Source organism: Pseudoliparis swirei, chromosome 12 (genome assembly GCF_029220125.1).
Source record: "Pseudoliparis swirei isolate HS2019 ecotype Mariana Trench chromosome 12, NWPU_hadal_v1, whole genome shotgun sequence".
Classification (NCBI taxonomy): Eukaryota; Metazoa; Chordata; class Actinopteri; order Perciformes; family Liparidae; genus Pseudoliparis; species Pseudoliparis swirei.
The window spans coordinates 7,461,344-7,485,212 of record NC_079399.1 but is presented as its reverse complement, the minus strand read 5'-3'; the positions used below and the strand labels follow the sequence as shown (position 1 = coordinate 7,485,212).

The 23,869-nt window shown below is 42.0% G+C and overlaps 1 protein-coding gene across 2 annotated transcripts in view; it reads right to left on the bottom strand.

The window, feature by feature from the left end:
• The window catches only part of sgk1 (serum/glucocorticoid regulated kinase 1), a 31,742-nt gene extending 13,154 nt beyond the window's left edge, over positions 1-18,588 (bottom strand). The window contains exons 1-3 of one of the 2 annotated variants that reach the window (XM_056428395.1): positions 18,453-18,588; positions 14,474-14,713; positions 2,253-2,465 (exon numbers count right to left, since the gene is read on the bottom strand). In XM_056428395.1, coding sequence (XP_056284370.1) covers positions 2,253-2,465; positions 14,474-14,713; positions 18,453-18,554 — 555 coding nt within the window. In that variant the 5' untranslated portion in view covers positions 18,555-18,588. The remainder of the gene's footprint in view (positions 1-2,252; positions 2,466-14,473; positions 14,714-18,452) is intronic. The other variant, XM_056428397.1, reaches the window with a different exon arrangement.
• Between the last annotated feature and the right edge of the window lie 5,281 nt (positions 18,589-23,869).

The window sequence follows — 23,869 nt, the reverse complement described above, 5'->3', positions numbered from 1 at the left end:
TCTGCTCTAACAAAATGACGACACTGCATTATTGTGCTTCAGTGAGACCGAACGCCAGGATGAAAAGAAGATGAACTGCTTCTCGATCTTGTGAGCTAAGTTCACTGAGCAACATATCTTCAAACTGCATATTGAGACATCACAGAGCTTTAAATGTATCTCTTAATCTCACAAAGACAACGTGTGGACAGTGGTGATTACTCAAGTAATCCCACAAATGAATGTTATAATACTCCATTACAAGTAAAAGTCCTGGATTCAAAATCTTAAGTACAAGGGTAATGTCAGCAAAAATGTCCATAAAGTTTAAAAAGTAAAAGTCATTGAAAACATTCAAAGTCTTTTTTCTTTTACTGTGAAATATTGAATATTTTCGACCGCAAACCATTATCAAAATGAAACAATCTGTCAGGTTATTGCTTTTTTTCTTCTTCTCTAGTCTAGTACATAATAAAGTCTATGTAGTTATTTCCCACCAGTGGATGTGAAGTCGTGGGTATGTACTTTTGTTTGACTGTTTTGATTATAATTGTCAATATGACTGACTCAGAAATGTGCAAAAAAAACCCTCATAAACAAAGGTCTCAACGACAACTACGTATACATCTGTCTCACTTTTACTTTCCACTTACATTAACAGAGTGTTTGGACCCGTGTCAGATATGAGTTGTTCCTGATGTTGTCGTCACTAATGGACTTTGCTGTCCACTTTGCTTTGCCAGTATTACATATACATATAGTCTTAGCCTAGAGTTTGCTATTCCACGTTGCAGCTATGAAAACTCAGTATTCTCCCTCTGTTGTTTTCAGAGAGCGAAAGACAAGCTGAGGCATGTGTGTGCGTGTGTTTAGGCATGAGAGTGCGTTGTTTATCCATTCAGAGGTGAAAGCTTTCAACAATCTGCCTGCATGCAGATGACCAGCTCACTTCACATCCATGGAAGTCTCAATATAGCTGACAGCAGCCATGTTTACCTTCGCATTGAAAATGCGGAAGGTTATGTTTTGATCGCCGTGTATTTATTTATTTATTTAATTTATTTATTTGTATGCGTGTTACTCGCATAACTAAAAAAGTATTAAACCGATTCGCATGAAATTTGGTGGGATGATTGGTTATTATCCGGGGACCATTTGATTAGATTTTGGGATCCATCGGGTCAAGGTCATGAAAAGGTCAACATCTTCTTTTTACCATAGCGTGGTCAATTTTTATCCAATTGGCATAAAACTAATGCCAAAATGTTAATAATTCAATGCCCAATCTTGTGATATGCGAAGGTATGCGCTCTACCGAGTGCCTGTTCTAGTTAGACATATTTTCTTCCATTTTTGCTGTCATCTCGGGCTCTTTTCCTCTCTTTGGGGTTGTTTATTGAGTCAGGATAGAGATCTGATGTAGTCGTATCCATAGTGACGGTAAATCTAGCCTTTCTGTTTCTTCATATTTAATTGCAGACTTGTGTTTTCAAAAAGAGACAGAGAGAGAGAGAATAGTGTTGTTGACCATATGAGGGTCATGGATAAGTAGAGGCTTGTATGACTTAACTGTGAATCATCAATAAAGCACATTTATCATAGAAGAGAGGAGATATTTTACTTTGATCATTAATTGACTTAGTAAGTTCCCTGTCCTTGGTTTATGAGCTAAAACTCAAGGGAATAAAATGTAAATGACAAGAGGGAAAAAATGGGGCCCTGTTTGATTAATTCCAGTGTTCTTGCATTACTCAAGTATTTATATTAACTATTGGCTTTCTATATCACTTACTCTCATGTTATAGTTTGCATTGCCATGGAAATCCATTGTTATTAAGCCATTAAACTGCCAATGATTTCTCAGATTGTTTTTTGTTTGTTTGTTTAGACCAAATGCTGCTGGTCCCGGCTTATTTAAAACATGTCTCTGAACTATCCCAACTGCAGGCTCTGTTACAAAGGTGGGTCGTGTTCTGTTGAATACCAATTCACAGTTTTGGTCGGTACTAAAAGTGATTGTACAACATTGAAGAAATGCCATGTGGCGGCACAGATGTGCTCTAAACTTCATAATGAGCACCGTTAAGTTACTTCAAACTTCAAGTCCTACGAAAATCCTTTCTCAAACAAGAAAACACAATGTAAACAAGACTACGGGTTGCCTTAAAACTTCCATCACGGACATGCGGAGGTCCCCTGCTTTGGGATCCACTGATTACCGTAAAAAGTGAGTGTTCGCTCCCAGTGATTGAATTAGCTGCTGGCTAACTTACCTGTGTGCGTTGACGTGGCTGCCAGGTTTCCTCCAGGGCGTAGCTGATGTAGGGCCCACTGCAGACGGAGCACTCCAGCATGACAGGGCTGCCCTGAAAGGGCGAGGCGTGGACCCCCCAGGACGGGCAACCACCCAGGTGGACGTCTGACTCGGCTTCCTTCTTGCCGACACCGTCGCCGTGATGGCGAGCCAGCATCTTCCACTTTCTGACCTGAAAACGAAGATGAGTGAAGGTGTTTTTTTGTGTGCAATAGTACTATTTATGGAATAAAAGCAACATTTGCGACTAGCTGACAAACTGCCACAGATTGAGTCATCACCTTTACTTTATGAGTAAAATGGCTGAGGGACACATTTGCACAGGAGGCGGTGAGTAAGTTCTCAGCTTTGGGAGACATCTCCTCTCGCGTGACAGCTGCACACTGACACGACCTCCGGAGGACTTTTCATCACAAACGCCTCTCCTCAATCATTTAGCGTGTGACATGATGGAACACATATCATGGGAAAAAATAGCCTTCAATCACACACTGACAGGAGGAGAAGGTGAGGGAGGAAATGTAAGATACAAGGGACAATGGCAGCTGAGATCAAGGTACACATCTTGAGGAAACCACATTGCACACTGTAGGTGGATTAGTCAGTGAACCCAACATGTTATATAAGGCAAATGGTGTCCTTGGCAAACAGGGCGGACAGGTTCAGTGACTGCAGCCATTTCAAATGAGTCTCATCAAGGCCTCTCTCGGTGGCCGCTGCTCTCGTGGCCTCTCCATTACCACAACTTGGCATGGGGAAATGTGTGTGATGGAGATTGTGCGAATGCCTGTGAGTTAGAGTTCAAAACTTGCAACTCTGCAAAAAAATGTTTCCTGTGTAAAAAAAGGTTGCTCCCTTGACTATAATTATAGCTCAGTATAGACAGAACACATCGAACTAATTGCAGAGAGTCAAACACAATATGATACCATGCAGTCACATGCATGTGTGTGTGTGGGGGTGTGTGTGTGTGTGTTGGTGTGTGTGTAAGGACTACTGCTATCTTTGTCCACTGTGAAATCCAATTGGTACTGTACCATTTTGCCCAAACAACATTAAAAAAAAGACAGATCCCACTTTCATATCTGTCTGATCTATGTTTGACTTTGCTTCCACCAATTATTTATTTTACATTTAAATGACTATATATGATTTATATCTTGCATACTAATGCAGCTATTTCTTGAATTGAAAATACATGTGTATGAATATGTAAAGTACATACATATTTACATATTTATTACCAAAATGAAGTCTGGGACAAAGTGGATGTATCCATGTGTAGGCCATAAACAATGTTCCTCTCATAGTTATGTATGTACAGTCCCATAAACTGCTCTTCATTAGGCTGAACTGTACATGTTAATCATTCAAATTATTCTTTAATGTATGGCCTTTTCCTGAACCTTCCAGAGAAAGTACCATGTATTACTTCAATGGGCAAGAATATGTGCAAAGGAAGTATAACACATACTCACACTATATGTTTATCTCCAGACCCTTTCTCTTAACTCCTTTCCCTCCCCTTTGACCTGGTTTTCTGTTGTGACCCTTTAAGACAACAGTGGAGCTGCTAATTAGTTCGGTTGCATAAGGCCTGTCCCATAAGATGTGACCTTTCACCTCATAAACTCAGGATGCAATATAATACAGGGACATTCTCATACTACAGCCAGAATGTAGACATCAGCCACAAAGACCCATAAATCAAGAAGTAAAAACATTACACACGATTACCAGACTTCACCCGACCCCTTCCTTCTGCCTCCTTCTCACTAACCTCTTCTATCTATCTATCTATCTATCTATCTATCTGCTCTTTGCCTGTGTTCTGTACACATCATCATGTAAAGATGTACAACAACAACAGTGTCTTAGTCATTGACAGAGTTACGTAAAGGCCTTTACCGTAAGAGTTGCCTTTTACTCTGGGACAGATGACCTGCAGCCATAAAATACCGTTCTGTAGGATGAAGATGCAACGCTCTTATTGTGAACATTCTCATAAACACATCACTCGCAGCAGCGAGTGTACCGCAAATAAGCACAATGATAAACAAATGCATAATAGATCATAAAAAGTTCTACATAAAGTCCCTTTGTACAAGAGTAGACAAAACAGCATTGACGGAGAGGTACAGCGGTTAGAAACATGATTTGAAAGACATTTTATAAATGATTTGCTCATCCTTGCAATCTGACAACATTTGTCATATGCTTTTCAAAACTGGTATATAAAGCTGCTGTCTTGCATTGTTCTGCTGTGTTATTAACGATATGACTCCTCTTTCCTGTTGACCCCTTTTCTTGCATCACCCTGTCCTCTACCATCTCTCCTTGGTGTGTCATATGAGGATCAAAGAGTAGTGAAATGAGGGGAAGGAGAGTGTGAGATGTTCTTAAAAAAGCCACCCCATTATCTAACGCAGATAAGACTTCCTCATCAACACCAAGGTCACTGCTCGGTCTTCTGCCTTTCTTTTTTGCGCTTCTAGTTCCTTGATCGCAAACAAAAACTTAAAAGATAATATGAATACTGTTCAGAGAAAGAGAGAGAGGGAGAGTCAACCTGAAAAACGAGGGTGAGTATCTCAGACAGCAGGACGGAGATAACTCCATTGTTATTGTTTAACAGGGGAACAGACAAAGCAGTACGTTTGGGATGTTGACCCCAAACTCAACTACTTTGAGGCCATTTTTATCCTTTGGGGTCATATTCTGACTCTTAAATAAATCCTGAGGAGCGCTGAGGTCAACCCTGACTAATTGATAGTCTTACTCACGGTCATTCAGTGTGCCTCAATCTGTGCAATCTTTCTTGTAAATGAAAAGTTGAATAGCCTTCATACTCACTGCCTGGGCTATATTATGTTTCGTTCGCAATTGTTCTGACAGTAGGCCTTACCGAGACAAACATTACATCAGTCCAGTTTGAATAGATTGGCCAAAGGGTAAAACATTGGTACACTAACGACACTGGAAATTAAATTCACATATTGATGGTTCATTTTATTCAAGATGTTTGAGGGTAATATGACAAAAGTTACCGGGTGCCAACTTTCTTTTGCATAATTGAATTGGATATTAATTCATTTCTGACCGTACCTATAAACAAGATATTCTACAGCCATGCCCCTGGGCTAGCATGCTGACAAAGACAATGCTAACATGCTAATGTTTAGCAGCTGTGTTCAATTTAGCATGTTTAACATCTTCGTTTCGCATGTCATGCTAGCATTAGCTGATGAGCACACAGTTTAGCTGAGGCTGAGGGGAATGTTGAACACAGTGAAATTTGACGTTTTTGTAGGCCTATGTAGGCTATGTATTATATTTACTTCTAAAATTGGATATCGGCACTACCTGTTCAGTCAAAACGCGGGGTTCACAGCATGCCAAAACACTAATGCAGAGCTGCCAACTTTTCAAAAAACCTTGGAGTGAGATTTTGTCGGGGGTGACCAAAATGTTGCCGCGCACGCAGCCACACATTGGTGGCTCAAATATCAGGACATTTGAATTAATGTGGCGTTGTACCCATGTTGTCCCCATGTTGTACCCATGTTGTACCCATGTTGTATCCTACATTCTGGCCTGGCAAAGGTCTTTTACGAGGCATCTTTGCTACCTTAAATAATTTAAATGCTTTTTTATAACTCTACTCTCATTTACAAAAACATGCCTAATTCTATTGCACAAATGTCCTGTCTTTATGTTAAATTCTTTATTATACATCTTACTTGTTCAAAGAGCTGTTTGGAAAAATGTTGAGAGGGTCCTTTTCCTAGGCCTGCAAATAAAGTGATAAATGCTATGTGGGCAGCCTTAACAAACAATGCTCTGATGATTTGAGCATGCAGTCTACCAAGAGGTTAACAAGGTGCTCTCCTGCTGCTTGTTATGACAGCTGAGTTTACATCACCTCACAAAATCACACGCACAAACACAATGAATTATTTCAAGATGTAAAGTTTAAGAGAGTGAGAACTTAATTGAACCACATGTCATTAACAGGGCTCTTAAGTTTTGAAGACAGGCAAGAGTGACATATCTATCCAGGATGCTTTATTTTCATTGGTTGCTGGATTAAATCTTACCCAGATACAACAGATAAGTTTTTTTCTGATTGGCTATTGCGTAGCCCATTTCTTTTTTTTGATTGGCTGATAAGTGGCACCTCGCAGCAGACCTCCAGGGGAGCGCTTGATTCCTCCACGGTGAGGGCAGCGCGGCCAGCTCATGTTGGCGTGCTGCGGCACATTAAAACATTAAATAGCCGAGAGTTTTTTCAGCGTGAGAAATACGATGTGTGGCGGGAGTGCGTGACGTAAGACCGAAATGCGTGAGTCTCACGCTCAATGCGTGACACTTGAGAGCCCTGCATTAACACACCGTAGTCTGCTCGTTGTGTCTGTTTGAAACTCTTCTTCTGTTGCTGTCTTCGGGACTCTTTGGGGTAAACAGGATGTCTATGCAGCGAATAGGTTTATAGATGCGCTCCTTAGCGCCATCTATCGTCGCGGAGTTTGAAAAGAAACCAACGCGCCTCGGCCCAAAATCAGAATTTCTTTTGCCGTGAGATTTGGTTGTGTGGCGTGAGAGCGTGTGAAAACATGAAAAAGCGTGTGTCACACGGCGAAACCGTGATAGTTGGTAGCTCTGCTAATGTTGGACTATTTCTCCTTGTTGTTGCATCATGACGTTGGATTTTGCTTGTGGATTCCGTACCACAAAACCATAATGATGTCTTAAGGTTGACTTAAACTGGAAATGGAATAACAATAAGAGCAATAGGTCTGAGGCTTTAGCAGACCAACAACAACATGCAGTATTTAACAAAGTACAACTACAACAGCTTGTCATACACTGGAAACGCAATGAGTAAGCATAATGTCCATGTGGAAGCAGATCAGGTCAACTCGAGGCTTTGTTGTCGAGTAAAAGGCATAAGACCCAAAAGGCCAAAACCCTAATGCACTTAGCAGTTTCAATAGAGCTGCATGTGTGTGAAGGGAAGAAACTTAGCAACACTGCTTAGTCAAGGTGCTGCTGAGTCTCTCTGGCTCAGCAGTTTCTTGGCATTAGCTGTGAAACATCAAGATGCAAGATGGGATTAGCCAGGTTCTCAGGGTAGATTAGAACAACAATAATTCCCCCATAAAGGAGGATACTGGTAGATCTCTCCAATAGGGTGCACAATTAAACAACAGGTGTCGGAGCAGATACAGAATTAGTCACCCTTCTTTGGGTCGTGTGAATATTCAAATCAATATTGTGACAGGTTTCATGCCGTCACCAGTAGGTTTCCCCCCAAAGCGCCAAAGGACTCGCAAACACCGAGGTCGTATTTCAGAACATACTTTATTGCCGCAGACTGTGCCTCTTCCCTGCTCTTCACCACTCTCGCCATCTCCCCTCCAGCTTATATAGAGCGTATTCACTCACGTGACCACAACAACCTTTGGCGGCCATGTTGGGGTCCCACCACGGCATTGTTTTGCTTGTTTGTATGCCGCTCTTCCCGTAGAAATGACCATTATATCCTGAAGGAGACACGATTTCAGTTCAAAGCGGTGTGCCTTGTGATTATGGTACTGTGCCTCATTGTTGGATGTGGGACTAATGATTCAGAATATGGGTTTATCAGCTCAACAAGAGGCTATTACTTCAACTTGTCATGCATCTACTTCGGCTTCACTCGGCATATGAGCGTTACGACTGTTCTCATGTGTTTCTGTTGATACATCGGGTTGTGGGCACGTTTCCATTGACACACTCTCGTCAATAATCTCTTTTTGCTTTTTTCGTCGAGCGAAAATCAATGTTTCACTTGCGCAAAAGGAACTGTGGATGGAAACTTGGGAGGAAGCCATGAGCATGGCAACTCCGTCGGGTGATGTCTGCCTTTACTCTGTGATTCATTTCAAGGTAAAATAAAACACTGGCTCCATGGGAACAGCACTCAGCACGGCCAGCCAAACAGTCACTGCTGGTCCTGAAGGAGCGCTGGAAGCGGCTTCATACTCGTCCTGGAGGCGGAGCTGTGCGACTACGGATCATCGTATGAACCCAGACACGGGGCGCTTGATGTTCCGACATTTGTGGTATTTCCACAACAAGTATAACGCAGAAATAGTTGTTAATGTCCCATGGTCGGTAGCGGAAATGAAAACTGTTTTACAGGAATGTGACCGGGCTATGTGCTGGTAACAAGCGAATTAACCACAAAGTGTTGAGCGAGTAAAATCAGGTAAAAAAGCGTTGCAAATATTCAATTCCAACCGCTGAAATCTTTCTTTGGTAATGCAGAAGGACATGAGGTTGCTGGGCTCTCGCATAATCAAACAGCGGACACGATAGCCAGGTCAACTTCTTCTGACATTTAATAAGTGGGACCCCAAGATGGCGCGATTGAGATTCTGACGTCACGTGAATACGCTCTATAGCTGAGGGCCAATCAAACAGATCCCCCACATCTCTGGCCAATTAGGCCCATTTGTGGCACCTGTCCCCGAGCCACTCCTCCACAGCTGACCCCAACTACACCCAGCTGCCACATATATATGTATCCTATATTATAGTCCATTTTAGTCACTATATTTATGCATTAATCATTATCAGCTGTCTTCTCAAGGAACCACTTTATTCTTGTACTGAACAACCTGAAAGTCCTATCAATAATAAAGATGTGTCGCTTCATCACAACCACTCCCCCTTACAGTTCAGCACTCAATGTGCAGTCATGCAGATCTCTCTCTCAGTACACCGAATGGTTATCCCGATTAAACCAGACACAGATTAGACAGGACCTGCTTTACTTTTCCTTCTTCAACTCCCCTCTAGTTTATCATAGCTGGACTGCGGGGGGGGGGGGGAAACACAACAAACCTAATTCAAACATCCCCATGTGTCACGACAAATCCAGCAAAACTGCAGCCAAGGTATGAAGTACCTTCTGTATTTATCTCCTTTTTTGGTGCTTTGGCAGAGAAAGCCTGTGTAATGTTGCAGCAGCAACAGAAACAAACGCCTCGTGCCATTCTGGGGTGTGTATATACATCCACTGTGAGCAAAGAAGATAAATCATGCAGGAAAGTTTATTACTGCATTGCACTACATTCTTCCACTGCCAGAGCACTTGGATTTGGAACAAAAGAACGCCAAAGGATTAGTAATCAGTTGTTACGTGTATGCTAAACAGGGTAGCTTAAATCTGCTTTCCAGAGCCTGGGATAGTTTTTTTATTTAAATGCTGCTTAAAATCAGAGGAGAGAATAAACAACAACAGGAAGAGCAATGAATGATGCCATTAAGTGATCATAGTTGTCGAGGATAAAGAGCAGGATTTCAATAGATCTAAAGGCTAGGTGTTCAACTGTCAACCAGCTGACTTTACCAGTATTACCAGAAGGAAAACAAGGAGCTGGAAGTGTGCCAGACTAATGCAAACTGACATAATACCAACGCTAAGCTGGCACCCTAACCAGTTTCATTACCAAGCACAGAGTGTGAAAGACTTATGGCGTGAATATGAATATGTGTTGTGGATTTTAACAAGGAGAATATAATGTGTGAGTCAATTAGCTGAATTGTTTAAAAGACTACAGAAGTTTGGAATGAGAAGCATTTCTCCATTGTTTTGGTACAGTATGCATGACAAGCCAACCACGAGATTGTTGCTCCCTGTACTCTATATGTAACTCTTTGTCTCAAATATAATTGGACCTTGTGGGTCGATCCTCTTCATACTTATTCCCAATACAAGCTAAAAAAACATATTCACAGTTATGCAATTCATGGCTGGAATTAAAGTGAATTATTTTATGAGGTAACCTGTTTGGCAAGTGAGATGAGAATTGAGTTAATTTGTTCACTGGGGGCACTTAGTTATCAATGCAGCCCTGCAATAAATCGTACTGTTTTGTTCAGACCGTGTGCGAGAGTCTATTGTCCTTTTGTAGACAGCTGTTTCTTGGTTTTCATTATACTGTTTTTAAAAGATGTTTAACCAGGAGTTCACAGTTTTAATTCAAAACGTTTAAAACAGTTGCTGATGGCTAGAGTCTAACCAAAATGTGCATCATTGCCTTGAAAGTGTCTGGAAAGTGCCATTAAAAGGTCACCAATGTAGCGGCGTGACCTTTGAATATGACACGCAAGTCATTAACCCTTAGCTTCATTAAGAAGTGATCTACTCGCCTCTCAGAATAAGTAAGTAAGACAACTCAAGGATGGAATTACGTCAGAGCCAAAGTCCACAGTTCTAAGTCCAGCAGAAACATATATTTTTTTCATTAAAGGACCTCGGGAACCATAAAAGTGGAATTCTTTTCTCTCAGAAGACGATGGTAAAAGCTATTGTGTGGGCTGAAGGTGTGGACATTTCTGTTTCTAAAACATTAACAGAGTGAGCTTACCTCACAGACTAAATTCAGTTTTCCCACCTCTACTCTGCCACCACTTTCATCTGAGATCTAATCAATAGTGGACCACACAGGCTGCATTGGGAGGAGATGAAAATAACTGTTCCTCTTCGACATGCTTGGCTTGTCTCATTTTCTTGAGTTTCTTCACCTCCAATCTTTCTCTTTCCCTTCCCGCCTTCCTCCTCTCTTCTGCCCTCTCACTCGCACTCAAATAAACTGACTAAGTAGCAACACTATCACTTGATCCATACCCAGAAGTGGCCATAAGGAAATGAAAATGATGTCATAAAAAACTTGGGGAAACAGCTTATCTGACGCATAATATAAAAAAAACAATATAAAAAAGTGATTTTGCAGTTTTATTGTTCTCTTGTAGCTGACTGGATGAGAAATGTCAGTCGCAGTTTGATTACGACATGCAATCTAAAGTGTCTTCTGGAGTCCCAGTGAGATTCTAGAAAAGTAGTGTGAGATAACAAGCTAAAATAAACTGAGATAAACTGTGAGATAACAAGAAAGATAAGGTCACAGGACAACCAGCAGTCAGCGAACATTCATGTTGTTTTAATTTTTACTTCAGTCTTCATCGAGCACAGTACAGGTTTGATCAGAGATTAGTGGAAAAGGCTGCATTTGCATTAGCTTTGTGCATGTGTGTATGCACGTGTGTGTGTGTGTGTGTGTGTGTGTGTGTGTGTGTGACACTTATCTGAGAGTGTGACGTTACATAAATGGGACAGTACAGGACGTCCTTATCAGGAGGCTTTATATGCTTTTGATTTCTGGTCATGCTCAGGCAGCGGGGGCAGTCGCTCTGACCTCATCCTCCATCTTCTAATAGAACTGTCCTCTCAGCTCCTCTCATCTATCTCCATATCGCTGCTGTTTCCTGTGTTCATGTCTCTCTCCTTCGCTCCACCTATCCCTCAACAGCGCTCATGTTTCCTAGCCAGTCATTATGATCACATTTTGTCTATTTTCAATTCCAATTTCCTCCAAATTACCCAGCTTTAATCATATGCCCATCTTGTTCTTTTTTTATTGTACCTGCTGTTATCGCCCCAATGGAAAAAGAAAAGCAGGCGCCATAAATTTAGTACACTGATTTCATAATATAATAAGATCAGCGCCATAAAGTTGGTCTATATTTAGCCTTGGCTGTGATAGACTAAAGCAGCAGAGGGTGAAGCTACAACACACTGGGTCAAGGCTAAGCTACCTGCATTTTAAATGGTGCTAATGCTCTGTAATTAGATGGAAAACAGCTGCTGTGATGGATTCTCAATAAGTAGGAGGTGGAGGTGGGCAATCTGTCAGGTAGCTGTCCTTACATTAATGATGTATTTATATATTTGTGTCTTACAGATTAACATATACATTAACATATTCAATAACGACTGCTCGCAATGAGAAAAGCTAATATTTACAATATTACACTTGAGGCAAAAATAATTGACTTCCACATTTACAACAGGATGAAAAGTAAAATAATGAAGAACTGAACATGACACATGTCCCTGCAGCTTTCCCTTCTGTCTCTCTGCACACTCTCGGAGCACACAGGTCCAAGCCGACCCTGTCTGTCAACGCCGTGTCGTCCAATTCATCTCCTCCTCCGCTAAAATGTGACGGCAGCCTCTCGGCGTCATCACTTGTCAGACGGCGACTGACGCGCTTCACTTCGACGGGCTCGACACATTTCACACGCTGAAGCTTCGCTCATTTGCATCCAAGTCGAGACGTGGGCGGCCTCGAGCCGCGGAGCATCTGACGCGCGACGGACAGACAAAAGGTTTCCGTGACCGTTCCTTGTGTTGAACAAGCGTCACGCCGACTGGAAGGCCCGAGTTGTTGTGAAGTGCGTGGACAGAGTGTGCCGAGATATGAGACAGTGTGGAGGGAACGGGCCGGAACGTGGCGTCTTTGTGCTACGTGTTTGCGGTGGAGTATTTGGCGAAGGTGGACAGGCAAATACAGGAAGCGTGTGTTTAGATTTGGCATCTAACTGATACGGCATGTTTTACGTTTCCAGTTTAAATGTGCTTAATCATTGATTGAGTCTTGGATCACAAAACCACATCGGAGTCGCTGCTATATAGGTCAGTCCCCTTTAACACCACATTGGCTTTGCATTGACTTCACACGCACTACGCAGTGTTAACTATGAGTCACCACATAGCCCCCCCTCTTTAAACCCTCCCTCCTCGTCTGCTCCCACCTTAGTGCAACACCCATTCGTCCTAAACACACCAGTTATCTCCAGCGAGACATAAGTGACAGATCTATTGGTTGTGAGGGCAAGAGGTGGAATTGATGTAGAGATAGAGGGAGAGAGAGAGAGCTACCTGGAAGAAATCCAGAGCAAAATGAAACTAATTGGAAAAGAAGAAGAAAAACGTATTAAGGGCTGAAGGGAAGCGAGCAGACTGATGGACAACAACACACTCCTGTTCTAAATCCTTTCATGAGTCAACGTGGTTTCTCGGTGCACACACGCTCATGCAAACACACACAGTGCGGCTTTGTCTTGCTGGGACGGTGATGACTCATTCTCTCCTCTCGCCCACGGGAAACACACACGCACACACACACACACACACACACACACACACACACACACACACACACACACATACATACAGACACACACACAAAGGCAAGGACAACCTGGAGACCTGCAGCAGCATTGGTGTGTGTGTGTGTGTGTTTGGACGAGACCTTTGTTGACAGCATTCACTGGAGTTCATCATTTATATATTTAATACAATGTTCACGTTCTCTGTTGAATATATGCCTCCTGCTCTAATTTCATTAACACCAGCCTGTGGTGAGCAACAACAACACGGTTCTTTTCCTAACGCCACAGTCGTTTTACTGTTTATGTTACATGATGACATTCATGAGCTACAAGGGAGAATAAAGACACATAAAACAATATCTTGGCTCTTGTTAATACCTAATGTGCTTCTTTGACCTCTTTCAATGAGCGCTAATGGGCAGACAGAGCTCCATTGTGTGTTAGTGGGTAGACTTGCACCTGCAGGTGAGAGGAAGAGGTCTGTGGTAAGAGAAGATGATGGGAGTGGACTTTCCCTATCTAGGGCACATATTATGAATTAGATTGTATTGCCTTAAATGTCCTTTTACAAGTTAAAACAAGAAGAATAAAATTAAAGTATATGGGCCGTTTACCAACAATGATCTGACAGTAATGAGAGTTGAAGTGAACCTCAGCAGAATGAAATGGTTTAAAATATAATACAGCTAAACTATTTTTCTTGTTGAACCTTTTGGAATTTCTGACTTAGTGGATCCCAACCTGTGGATCACAAGAGGAATCTGAGGGTTTACAAGATGATAAATGGCAAATGGGAAAGCAAAAAATAAATAAAGATGTTCGATAACAAATATAGTTTTTTTTCTCCAGACACTACTGTAATATTTGCATTTTTTTCCCGTGGATTATTAAATAATAATAGAATTGTTGAACTTTGTGGTGTCTTTGGCAATTACAATGTTGTTATATTTGATAGAAATGGTGACTCAGCTATGAAAATAAGACTTAAGTTCTACTATATTTGATCCTGCAAATGAAGGCTAAGCATAGTATTCACTGCCTAGCTGTTACAAATGACACTTGATTATATGTCACAAGCTACAGTGACTTAATGACACAAATGCATCTCGTGACTCTCTCTCTCTCTCTCTCTCTCTCTCTCTCTCTCTCTCTCTCTCTCTCTCTGTATTTGTTTACCTTGCAGCCCTGGCTCTTGTCATGGCCGCTGGTTGGCCCACTGGCAGGGCGCGGCGAGCTGGGCTCCTGGTGGTAACACTGTCCGCCTTGCAGGCCGCCGTAGTGACGGCAGCCGTACGGCGAGTGGAAGTGTGTGTACCACAGGTCATCGGCCAGTGGACACTTTGGACAGGAGTGAAGGAGACCTTTCCCTTGGGCCTTCTCAACGCTCACCTTCGGGTTCCGCATCCACCTTCGTACCTGCGTAGGAAAATACGTGCCAGCAGTTTGAGATATACAGTTATTTTTATGAGGAAAGGCGAGTTTAATCCCATTTTACCTCGTGACATGTTCTTTACAAACACACACCCACACACACATAGACACACACAATTAAGCTTCGAAGAGGCACAGATTGCTTCTGTTCTCTGCCACACGTTGAATACATGAATCAGACAGTGGAACACACAGAGAAAGTCATACATGCACACACACACACACACACATGCACACACACACACACACACACACCAGTTGCATGAAGATAAACAAAGCACAAGGCTGATGAAAGCCTAAAATATGAATGAGGATAACCTCTTTTCAAGCTTCTTCAAAATAGTTGCCTTTAATTGTTTGAATGTCTGTGGCTGATACGATTAATTAATTCAAATTAAAACCCTTCTTCATCCTGGTTACTAACAGATGTTCACATTATGCAAACAATGAGCGAGAAATTGTGTTTAATTGTGAGAATTCACACACGCATTAACACACAAACACACACACACACACACATCTCTCCTGCAGTGACTAAGGCTTCAGAAGAGCACTGTCAATAACCGTAAAAAAAATCCTGCCTGAAAAATATTTCGGAGAAGCCTTATGAAATCTCATCCTGCAGCGCGAACCGAACATTTAGCAAACACACACCACGGGGGGCAGAAGCCTGTGTGACTGCATGGGCAGCACAGTGGGCAGACACACACACACACACACACACACATTGAATGCCTAAGTCGAAGGATAGCCAGACGGCATGCCAAGGCATGTCAGGTCGAGAGAAAGAAAAAAAAGACTTGGAAAAACACTGCAGCACGTCACCACAAAAACAAAGCCACCGCTGTAGGACTAGCAGACACATCTGACGACACACACCTACAGTAAAATAAGAATACTACCACACAAGCTTCTTCACATGAACGCTGGATTGCCATTACGTCCACTTAGAGGGTTCCTTCCTTTGATATTTGTCACCACATTGAAAGCAGAGCGATAAATAGTCGTGGCATCACCGCGTGGATCAGACTGAGCGCTGTCATATCTCTTGTTTAGCACGTCTGACCACGATACTCCACAGCTTGACATGTATACTCACCTCAGCCACAGAAACACACAGTGCTCACAGCAGGAACATGTTTTCCTGTTTGTGGCCAACCTACAAAATTTAGTGAAGAGCTATCCATCACGTCATCTTTTTTTATGGGTTTCCAGCCTCATTCAAACTCTTACAGGGTGACATTTGTGTAAAGAGTCATAGATCAAACGCTGATGAATGATTTTTATGTAACTTCGGGGAATTGTTGCATTTTAAAATGTCTAATATTGACGAAAGGGCAGGTCTAATCCACAATTGCTAAATATTCACGGACAAAAAAAACACAAAATAACACTGAGCCATTGGTTTTATATTTCCTTGCATCATTTCCCTTCCTCATTTATGATACAGCACTCAATCTGCTGTCCCATTATGTAATCAGGTTGATTTAGACCTAAACAGAGAAGAATTAAACCCTCTAGCAGCAGCATTCTTTCTGATTCGGGGCTATGTACTGACTGGAAGCTTCTGTTTTTATCGTTATGTTGGAGCACCAGTTTTCTCCAGAAATATCCAAAAGAAAGGCAAGAAAAGCTAAAGCTGTATCATCAATCAATAGAGCATCAGGCTTTTAAGACCTGATAAATATTTCTAACTTTCTTTTTTTTATCCTATGGGAGAGTCATCGAAGCAGAACGTGCCTGCGGGAGTGCATGTGTGTTTGTGCGTGGGTGTTAACACAACACAATCTGCTCATATTAACAGGCCGAGTCATCAGGGATCCACCATACTGTACGCCATCTGAGACCAGCAAACACTTCGGAAATCCCTACTGTGAGTTACTTAAAACCCATGTCGATGGCACAACCAGACGAGAAACGTATCCAAATCTATCAAGCAACCTCAAACCAAGGACTTTTTTCGAGTACAAATATGACGGTTGCTTTTTTTTCTCCAATTGTTTTCCAGGATTATATTTACTGCCTCAGGCTGAAAAACCTCAATAAAACAACCTGGGCAATAAACACTTACTTTATCATTTGATTTATCAGGTGATGGAAAAAGAATGATTTGCCAAATACCCAAAGCAAATGTGATTATTGAGTAAATGCATCAATCCGCCAAGCTGGAAGTCATGTTCGTCATTTCCTTCCCGACATGCCCCGAGGTCATTTCGCTCAATGTTTTCTTTTGATCTCGTGTAAATCTGCGGCAAATGATTCAGAGCTGAGGGAGCAGAAGTTGTTCTGTTTGTCAAGCTTGTCACGTCTTGAGTTAGTGTAACAGACACTATTTGGGGTTTCCACATATAACAGCATATAAACTGAAGCTCAGAGGTCCAACCCACCCACCAACAACTCAACCAGCGTGGCAATATATACTATACTCTGGAAATACATTCGCATCTCTCTGCAACTCCCCTTTGAAACTCAGTTGCTTTATTCATTTCTAGATTACCATTTATCACGGTCACTAACATTAATATTTAGATTGATTTTATTATTTATTTTTTCACAACCAACAATTGTTTTTCTCAATTAATTGGCCATTTATTTTGATTTATTAATTGATTCCAAATTGTTTGCACTTTTGCTCTGAAAATGTCTGATGATTACTGATGGCCGAATATTAATCAATTATCAAGCTAGTTGCTGACTCATATTTTATTATTCGATTCTTTGTTTTCTTTTCTTAGATCTTTCTAATATTGCATACTTTGTAAAGGGTTAACACATCATAATCAATGGTTTTAGTATTGCTAATCAATAATGTGTGGATGCCTAAAGGCCAGTAATAAGAAAAATGTAAGAATCCCAATTGTGAAAAATACCCCTTTAGCAAACTTTATGAGTTGCTTTTAATTAGCTTGTTTAAGATAAACAACCGTAACCATTTAACAATGACTTACTAACTTTTATAACTGCAGCTTTGTTGGATTATTATAAAATAAATCATTGCCAAGGGTTACATTGAGTTTCTCACCATCAGGCCTGCAGTTACAAATAATAATGAATAATTTAATCCACTTTAATAGCCTACAAAGTTATCAGTTTGGTCGTAACTCTTTAATAAAATGGTAATGCTGATGCCAATAAGTAAACATAACTGTACGTTTAATTTAGTTGAATGGGGAAAAACGTCTGCAGTAAAATCTTTATGAAGTGTGCCGAAATATACAAGCTGTATAAAGTTGAAGTCAGCCCGCACAAACACGGCAACCAAGAAAACCAATTCGTTAAACCGTTAGCATCGCACAGGAGGTGAGCCGTGTGACAGCACTGCAGCAGAAAGCAGGAGGTGCTGAGTAGATCTCTAACCGGAGGACCTCGCCAGCTCAGTGATGTCATGATTTCTACACAACAGACACTTGTGGCTTCTGTAATGCAACAGCACACACACAGACACGTGCACAGAGACACACACACACACACACACACACACACCCACACACACACAGTAAACACAATATGCACGGAGACAAATATTGTGCCTTATTAAGGCTTAGCTTTTAAAATGACATCATCTTTGGCATTCACACACACACACACACACACTCACACACGCAGAAGGAGCGAGAGGGAACACTCCGGCAGTGACACCTCCTCTCACTGCCAACACTCTTCTCACTTCGGTGGTGTAGGTGCAATCAATCCCAAAATGAGTGTGTGTGTCACCCAGACTGACCTTTCTCTTGACAAACTGGAAAGCCGAGCACTTCTTAAAGGAAAAGGCAGTCTTCTCCCCACCTCCTCCTCCTCCTCCTCCTCCACCGTTCACCAGCTTCATGGCCGACACCGGCACTCCGTTTGCCTCCGTAGATCCCAGCGTGACGGACAGACTGACAGGGATTCAAACAGAAGGCGGAAGACTTGTTTAAGGCATGGAAAGAGTGCGAGTGCGGGACATGGCATGATATGGATGCCGCTGTGTTGAGAGAGATAGAGAGAGAGGTGGCGAAAAGAGGGTGTGAAAACAAGAGAGCGAGAGGAGGTGGAGGTGGAGAACTACGAAAATATTAGGGACGGAGGCAGGATGCTGCAATGAAAAATGAAATTACTGAAACAATCAGGAGTCAGGATGGAGAAAAATACAGGGAGGATGCGAGCGAGAGAGAGAGAGTGCATACAAAAAGATGGAGAGATGAGAAAGAGGAGGAAGGTACCAGCTCCTGTTGCTGTGAGGAGAAAACCGCTCAGTCAGAAAGCATCTCAGTGAACTGTCTGAGTGTGTGTTTGTTTGTGTGTGTGTGTGTGTGTGTGTGTGTGTGTGTGAAGTTTACCCATGCATGTGTGAGTGTATTCACATGCAGAGTGTCTTTACATATCCCTTCAAAGTGAATGCATGCACACATGCCTCCGTCATTCCATACCTGTATCCTGGTGTGTTGGCTCCGCTGCCGCTTCAACCGCCTCTTTTCTCTCCAAGGACTCCTCCGGAAACTGATCCCAGATCAGATGCACCGACTCCCCGCTCCTCGGGTACAGGTGTCCCTTTGCTGTTGTTACCGGACTCTGCTCCGGTGCCCAAAAGAGGGTGGGGAGAAGAGGAGGGGGAGTCTGCGAAGATGTCTGTATCAGTACGAGTGTCTCAGCGTCCTCAGTGGTGCTGGCTGGCGTGCAGTGGGAGTGAATGCATTGATGTCCGCCTGTAAACAAACACATGTGTTTGTGTGTGTGTGTGTGTGTGTGTGTGTGTGTGATGTGTCCAGCTGCGGTGCTCTGGCTCACACCGGCGCCACTTTATCAATGAAAGGCTTTGCACTGAGCAAATGCCGCCACTCTTTCCCTCTTTCTTTCTCACCCTCTCTGTCTCCCTCCCTTTCTCCCTCTCTCATCACCACTCTGCCCTCCCCCATTTCCTCCGCTCGCTCAATGTTCTGCTGCAGTCGATGGTGGCACCTCTCTCTCTCTCTCCGTCTCCCCATCTCACACTTCATCCTCTCATGGTTTATTTCTCTTTTCTTGTGGTGCGACTGAAGAGGACAGCGACGCCCGAAATATGTCTCCGCCACAGTAAGTGTGTGAGGGTTTAATGTAGCGTGCTATCTTTCCAGCTTTGATCTCACACACACACACACACACACACATCTCATCATATCTGTGTGTATGCCCTTGCCTCTGTACCTACAACACAGGGTTAGTTGAATTTCCTGATGAACCTAAATCCTTAGCAACAACAAAAAAGTCTTTAAAATAAAAATTCTAGTTGCGATGCGGCTATATTGCATTAAAAAATAAATAATAATACATTAAATATTCAGCCAAAAGAAAGAACAGTTCCCTTTTTTACAACCCTTTAAATATAGATATTTTGTTTCATGTTTTTTTTAGGTAAGCCAATGATCGCTGGCCTTTCGTTGCACTATCACACGAGCCGTTGCACGAGGATCAGTGGACTCAAGATGAGGAAATTAGATTTAACTTGACCTTTGCCGTAGCTCACAAACTCACATGGCCTCAGGCTTTTCTCGTGGCTAATGTCACTTGAATTATAGTTGGGGCCAGAAACAAAGCAGTGTTTTTTTGTTTTGTAACTGCTCTTTTGTGATCAGTTTGGTGTGAGTCAGTGAAAACAGTTTTTACCATGAGTGAAAACTAAGGTGGGTCTTTGAATCAACATGTTCATTGTTACTGTCTTTAAATTGGTCATGTTGAGTCACTTCAAATGCATCCGCCATGTTAAAGGAACTGTTTGACATTAAAATAAACTTGTTTGTTCGCTTTCTTGCCAACCATTGCTTCATCAAGTAGACGGACACAGCTTTATTTACTCCGGTATTTTATGGTGGCTAATGTTAAAACATTTCAGGCAATATTCAGCTTTTTTACTGACTTCATGATTTCCCCCCATTCCTGCTCCTACAATGGCTTTCAGCCCCAGTGGAACTTCTTGGCTAAGAATTAAAAAAGGATATTTTCTCAAAATATAATACAAGAAGGTATGAAACGTTGGATTTAGTACTGCTGCCTCTCAGAGAAGTTGTATCATACTTCCTCTTTGATGATGTAATTATCTCGTAGATGTGGCCTATATTTGTGTGTGAAAAAAATTTGCTCCAGTACTGTGAATTCTTTTTTTAAAACTTAAAAGAAATGCTGTATAGGCTCAATTTGATTTGCAGAAAATATATGAAAAGAAATAAGTTTGCAGGAGTGTTATTTATTACATTAATACAACAATGTTGATCAACACTGAACCAATTAGAAAGAAAGGTTAATAACCTGATAATTAAATGGGAGAAAATTCCCACCTGTTTCTCAATAACCCTCGGCAGCATAATGCGGAAATTAAACTCTCATTATGGAGCGAGCAAGCCAGTTTTCCTCAGCTTCAGATTGAGAAGGATGTGGCTTTCCTTGCGAGGGAAAACATGACCGAGCAGTCTTCAGTGTAATCAGGATCAGTCAGAGTCAATGAACTGTGACTCATCGGCAATAACACCAAACAATGATGGGTGAAATCAGCTTTACACCCAGGCAAACAATGTATTTTTTGTTGATTTTGTTGTTGATTTTTTTGGTTCCACCGCCATCTAATTTGCCAGCAAAATATTAAATTATTAAAGAAATTCCAACTTTATAGAGTACACTTGGTTATATCAACATTCTTAGACTTGTTTTTTTAATTCGAGCTCTCAAATGGTTTTAATTGAAAGGGCTGCACAAAAATAGCACACAGATATAAAAGAATGTTTGAGCTATTTGGGGTATTTTCAATACTTGCCTCACTGCATCTCGTCAATAAAATAAGTAGAAGAAAAAGCACATTTGAGGACAAGTGGTTTTGCTTTGCTGAATCCAGTCAGAAAATTAAAGGAAGACAAAAAGCTAGCCTGCCAAAATATCTCCTCGTAGATCTGTAGGATGCTGTTATAGAGTCTGACAGTAACACACTTATGTAACTGCAACGCTCACTCAAACACAGAGCTCCATAGCACATCAATTATTCTGTGATCTCCCAAAAGACCCAAAGATCTTATGAATTCAAATGCAGCGAATAAATAATTAATAACAAGCTTTCTTAAATGGTTCAGAGAATTGCACAAAAATTATCGCAAAGTCAATAATTTATGGATTTTTCTAAAAGTGAGCGAGAGGCAATAAAGTTTCATGAATACAAACTCATTCTCCTCAAAATACCTCAAACCGCGACGAGGCCTTTGGTGTTTACAGGCATCTTCATGCTTATTATTTAAGCCGAGTGAGGCAGTTTTAAGTCCTTGTGATGGTCAGAGGTCGTATAAACATGTTCTATCTCATCTGCTAATGAGCTCCACTGGGCATGTTTTGATCATATACCAAAGACCTGGGAAAAACAAATAGTTTTAAAGTTATCCTCCTCAGACCTTTTAGCCAGAACCCCCTAACCCACCCCGACTCAACTCGCCTCACTGATAAAACCAGTGCTTCTGAGGGACAGCATAGATTAACGAACGCAAACAGAAAATGTCATTATTGTTACAAGTGCATTATTTTGGTCGCTATTTTTAAATCTTAGAACTAGTCTTTGAAAATGAAAATGTGTCTCAGTCATTTCACACGTATTCTGAAATCATTCGCAAGTTAAGAGTAAATCAACATTGCAGATGAGAAGATGATGAAAAGAGGAATCTTTGGCAGCGTATCTTTCTCTCTCTCTCTCTGTATTTGTACTTTTTTTCTTACCTCAAACACAATCAATATCCACTGCCCTCCTCCGCTCCGCTCGTCCACTCAGAGCCTGCGGCAGGGTAATGGGCTGCCGTCCTGCCACAGGCTGACTTATTTATTCTGCGGGCAGGGATAGGCTGACCACTGACACCCAGAAGGTGAGCTCATCACTGGGAACATCGCCCTGAACTCCCTCCACCGTGTGCACCTGACTGCACGCATCTCTGGGTTGTGCGAGTTGTTTTCTAAAACATATTCACATCAACTGCCTTTGAAAAAGCGTCTCTCGACTCCCCGACTCACTTCCATGAATGAACCATATTTCTGCTCTGCTTTTTACAAGCTGCAGCAGAGTCCATCTACCAAGCCTGTGAGACATATAAAGAGTCACACTATTGGTTTAATGTGAATAATCTTTGGAGGCAAAGGTGTTAGAATGACAGAAGATCACAAAAGAAGGTAAGAAGTTGGTGTGTGTGTGTTTAAGGTCTAACAATAACTGAGACCATAGTGAAGGACTTCCACCTGCAATCAAATACAAACTGTTGAGAGGTGCAGTAAACCACATTAATTCACTTTGACAGCCACGTTTGACTAATGAGTAGAGTGATGGACACCATGTCGGGAGTGTGTCAGTGTAAGTGTTTCCGTGTCTGTCGTCCGTTTTATTAAGTGTACTACCTTAAGGATCTCCAGGGCCTCCAGTCAAGCTTACTGAATCTGTCATTGCCTAATGAGCAGCATACACACGGCCACGTGCCTACTGTCGGTTCCAGTGTGTGTGTGTGTGTGTGAGTGAGAAAGAGAGACAGAGAGAGAGAGAGGAGTAGGAGTTGTGAGATTTCAGTGGGGCGCACATACACATGCTCGCGTGCCTCTTAGTGCCTTTGTGTGAGGTTGTGTATTATTGTTTGCCAGGGTACAGTACCGTGTAAGTGTGTGTGTGTGTGTGTGTGTGTGTGTGTGTGTGTGTGTGTGTGTGTGTGTGTGTGTGTGTGTGTGTGTGTGTGTGTGTGTGTGTGTGTGTGAGTGTGTGTGCGCATTGGTGGGAGTGCAGCCATGAAACAAATCCCAGTGGGACTGACAACACCGCAGTGCTGAGCTAAGGAGACAGAGGGAAAGAACTGTAGGGGAGACAACCAATTACCAAGGCTCGCTGGCCGACTCTAAATGTGCTCAGTCAGCTAAAACCGGAGCAGCGACTGCAACGCGCGGCGGGTTTATTCAGGATTTACTTCACATAATGTTTCATTTGACACTTAAAAAGAGAATCAGTGCGTCACGGTTGCGAGACTCCGCCAACCAGTTGTGTTGCAGTTTACCTCCACGTCCACAATGTCATCACTCCAGAATCCTTATCTTGTGAGAAATTGGCAGAATAAGCATGTCAATTAATTGAGTTATGGAGGTCACAGTGGCCTTTGATCGCCATAATCAGTTCCTCCTTGATTC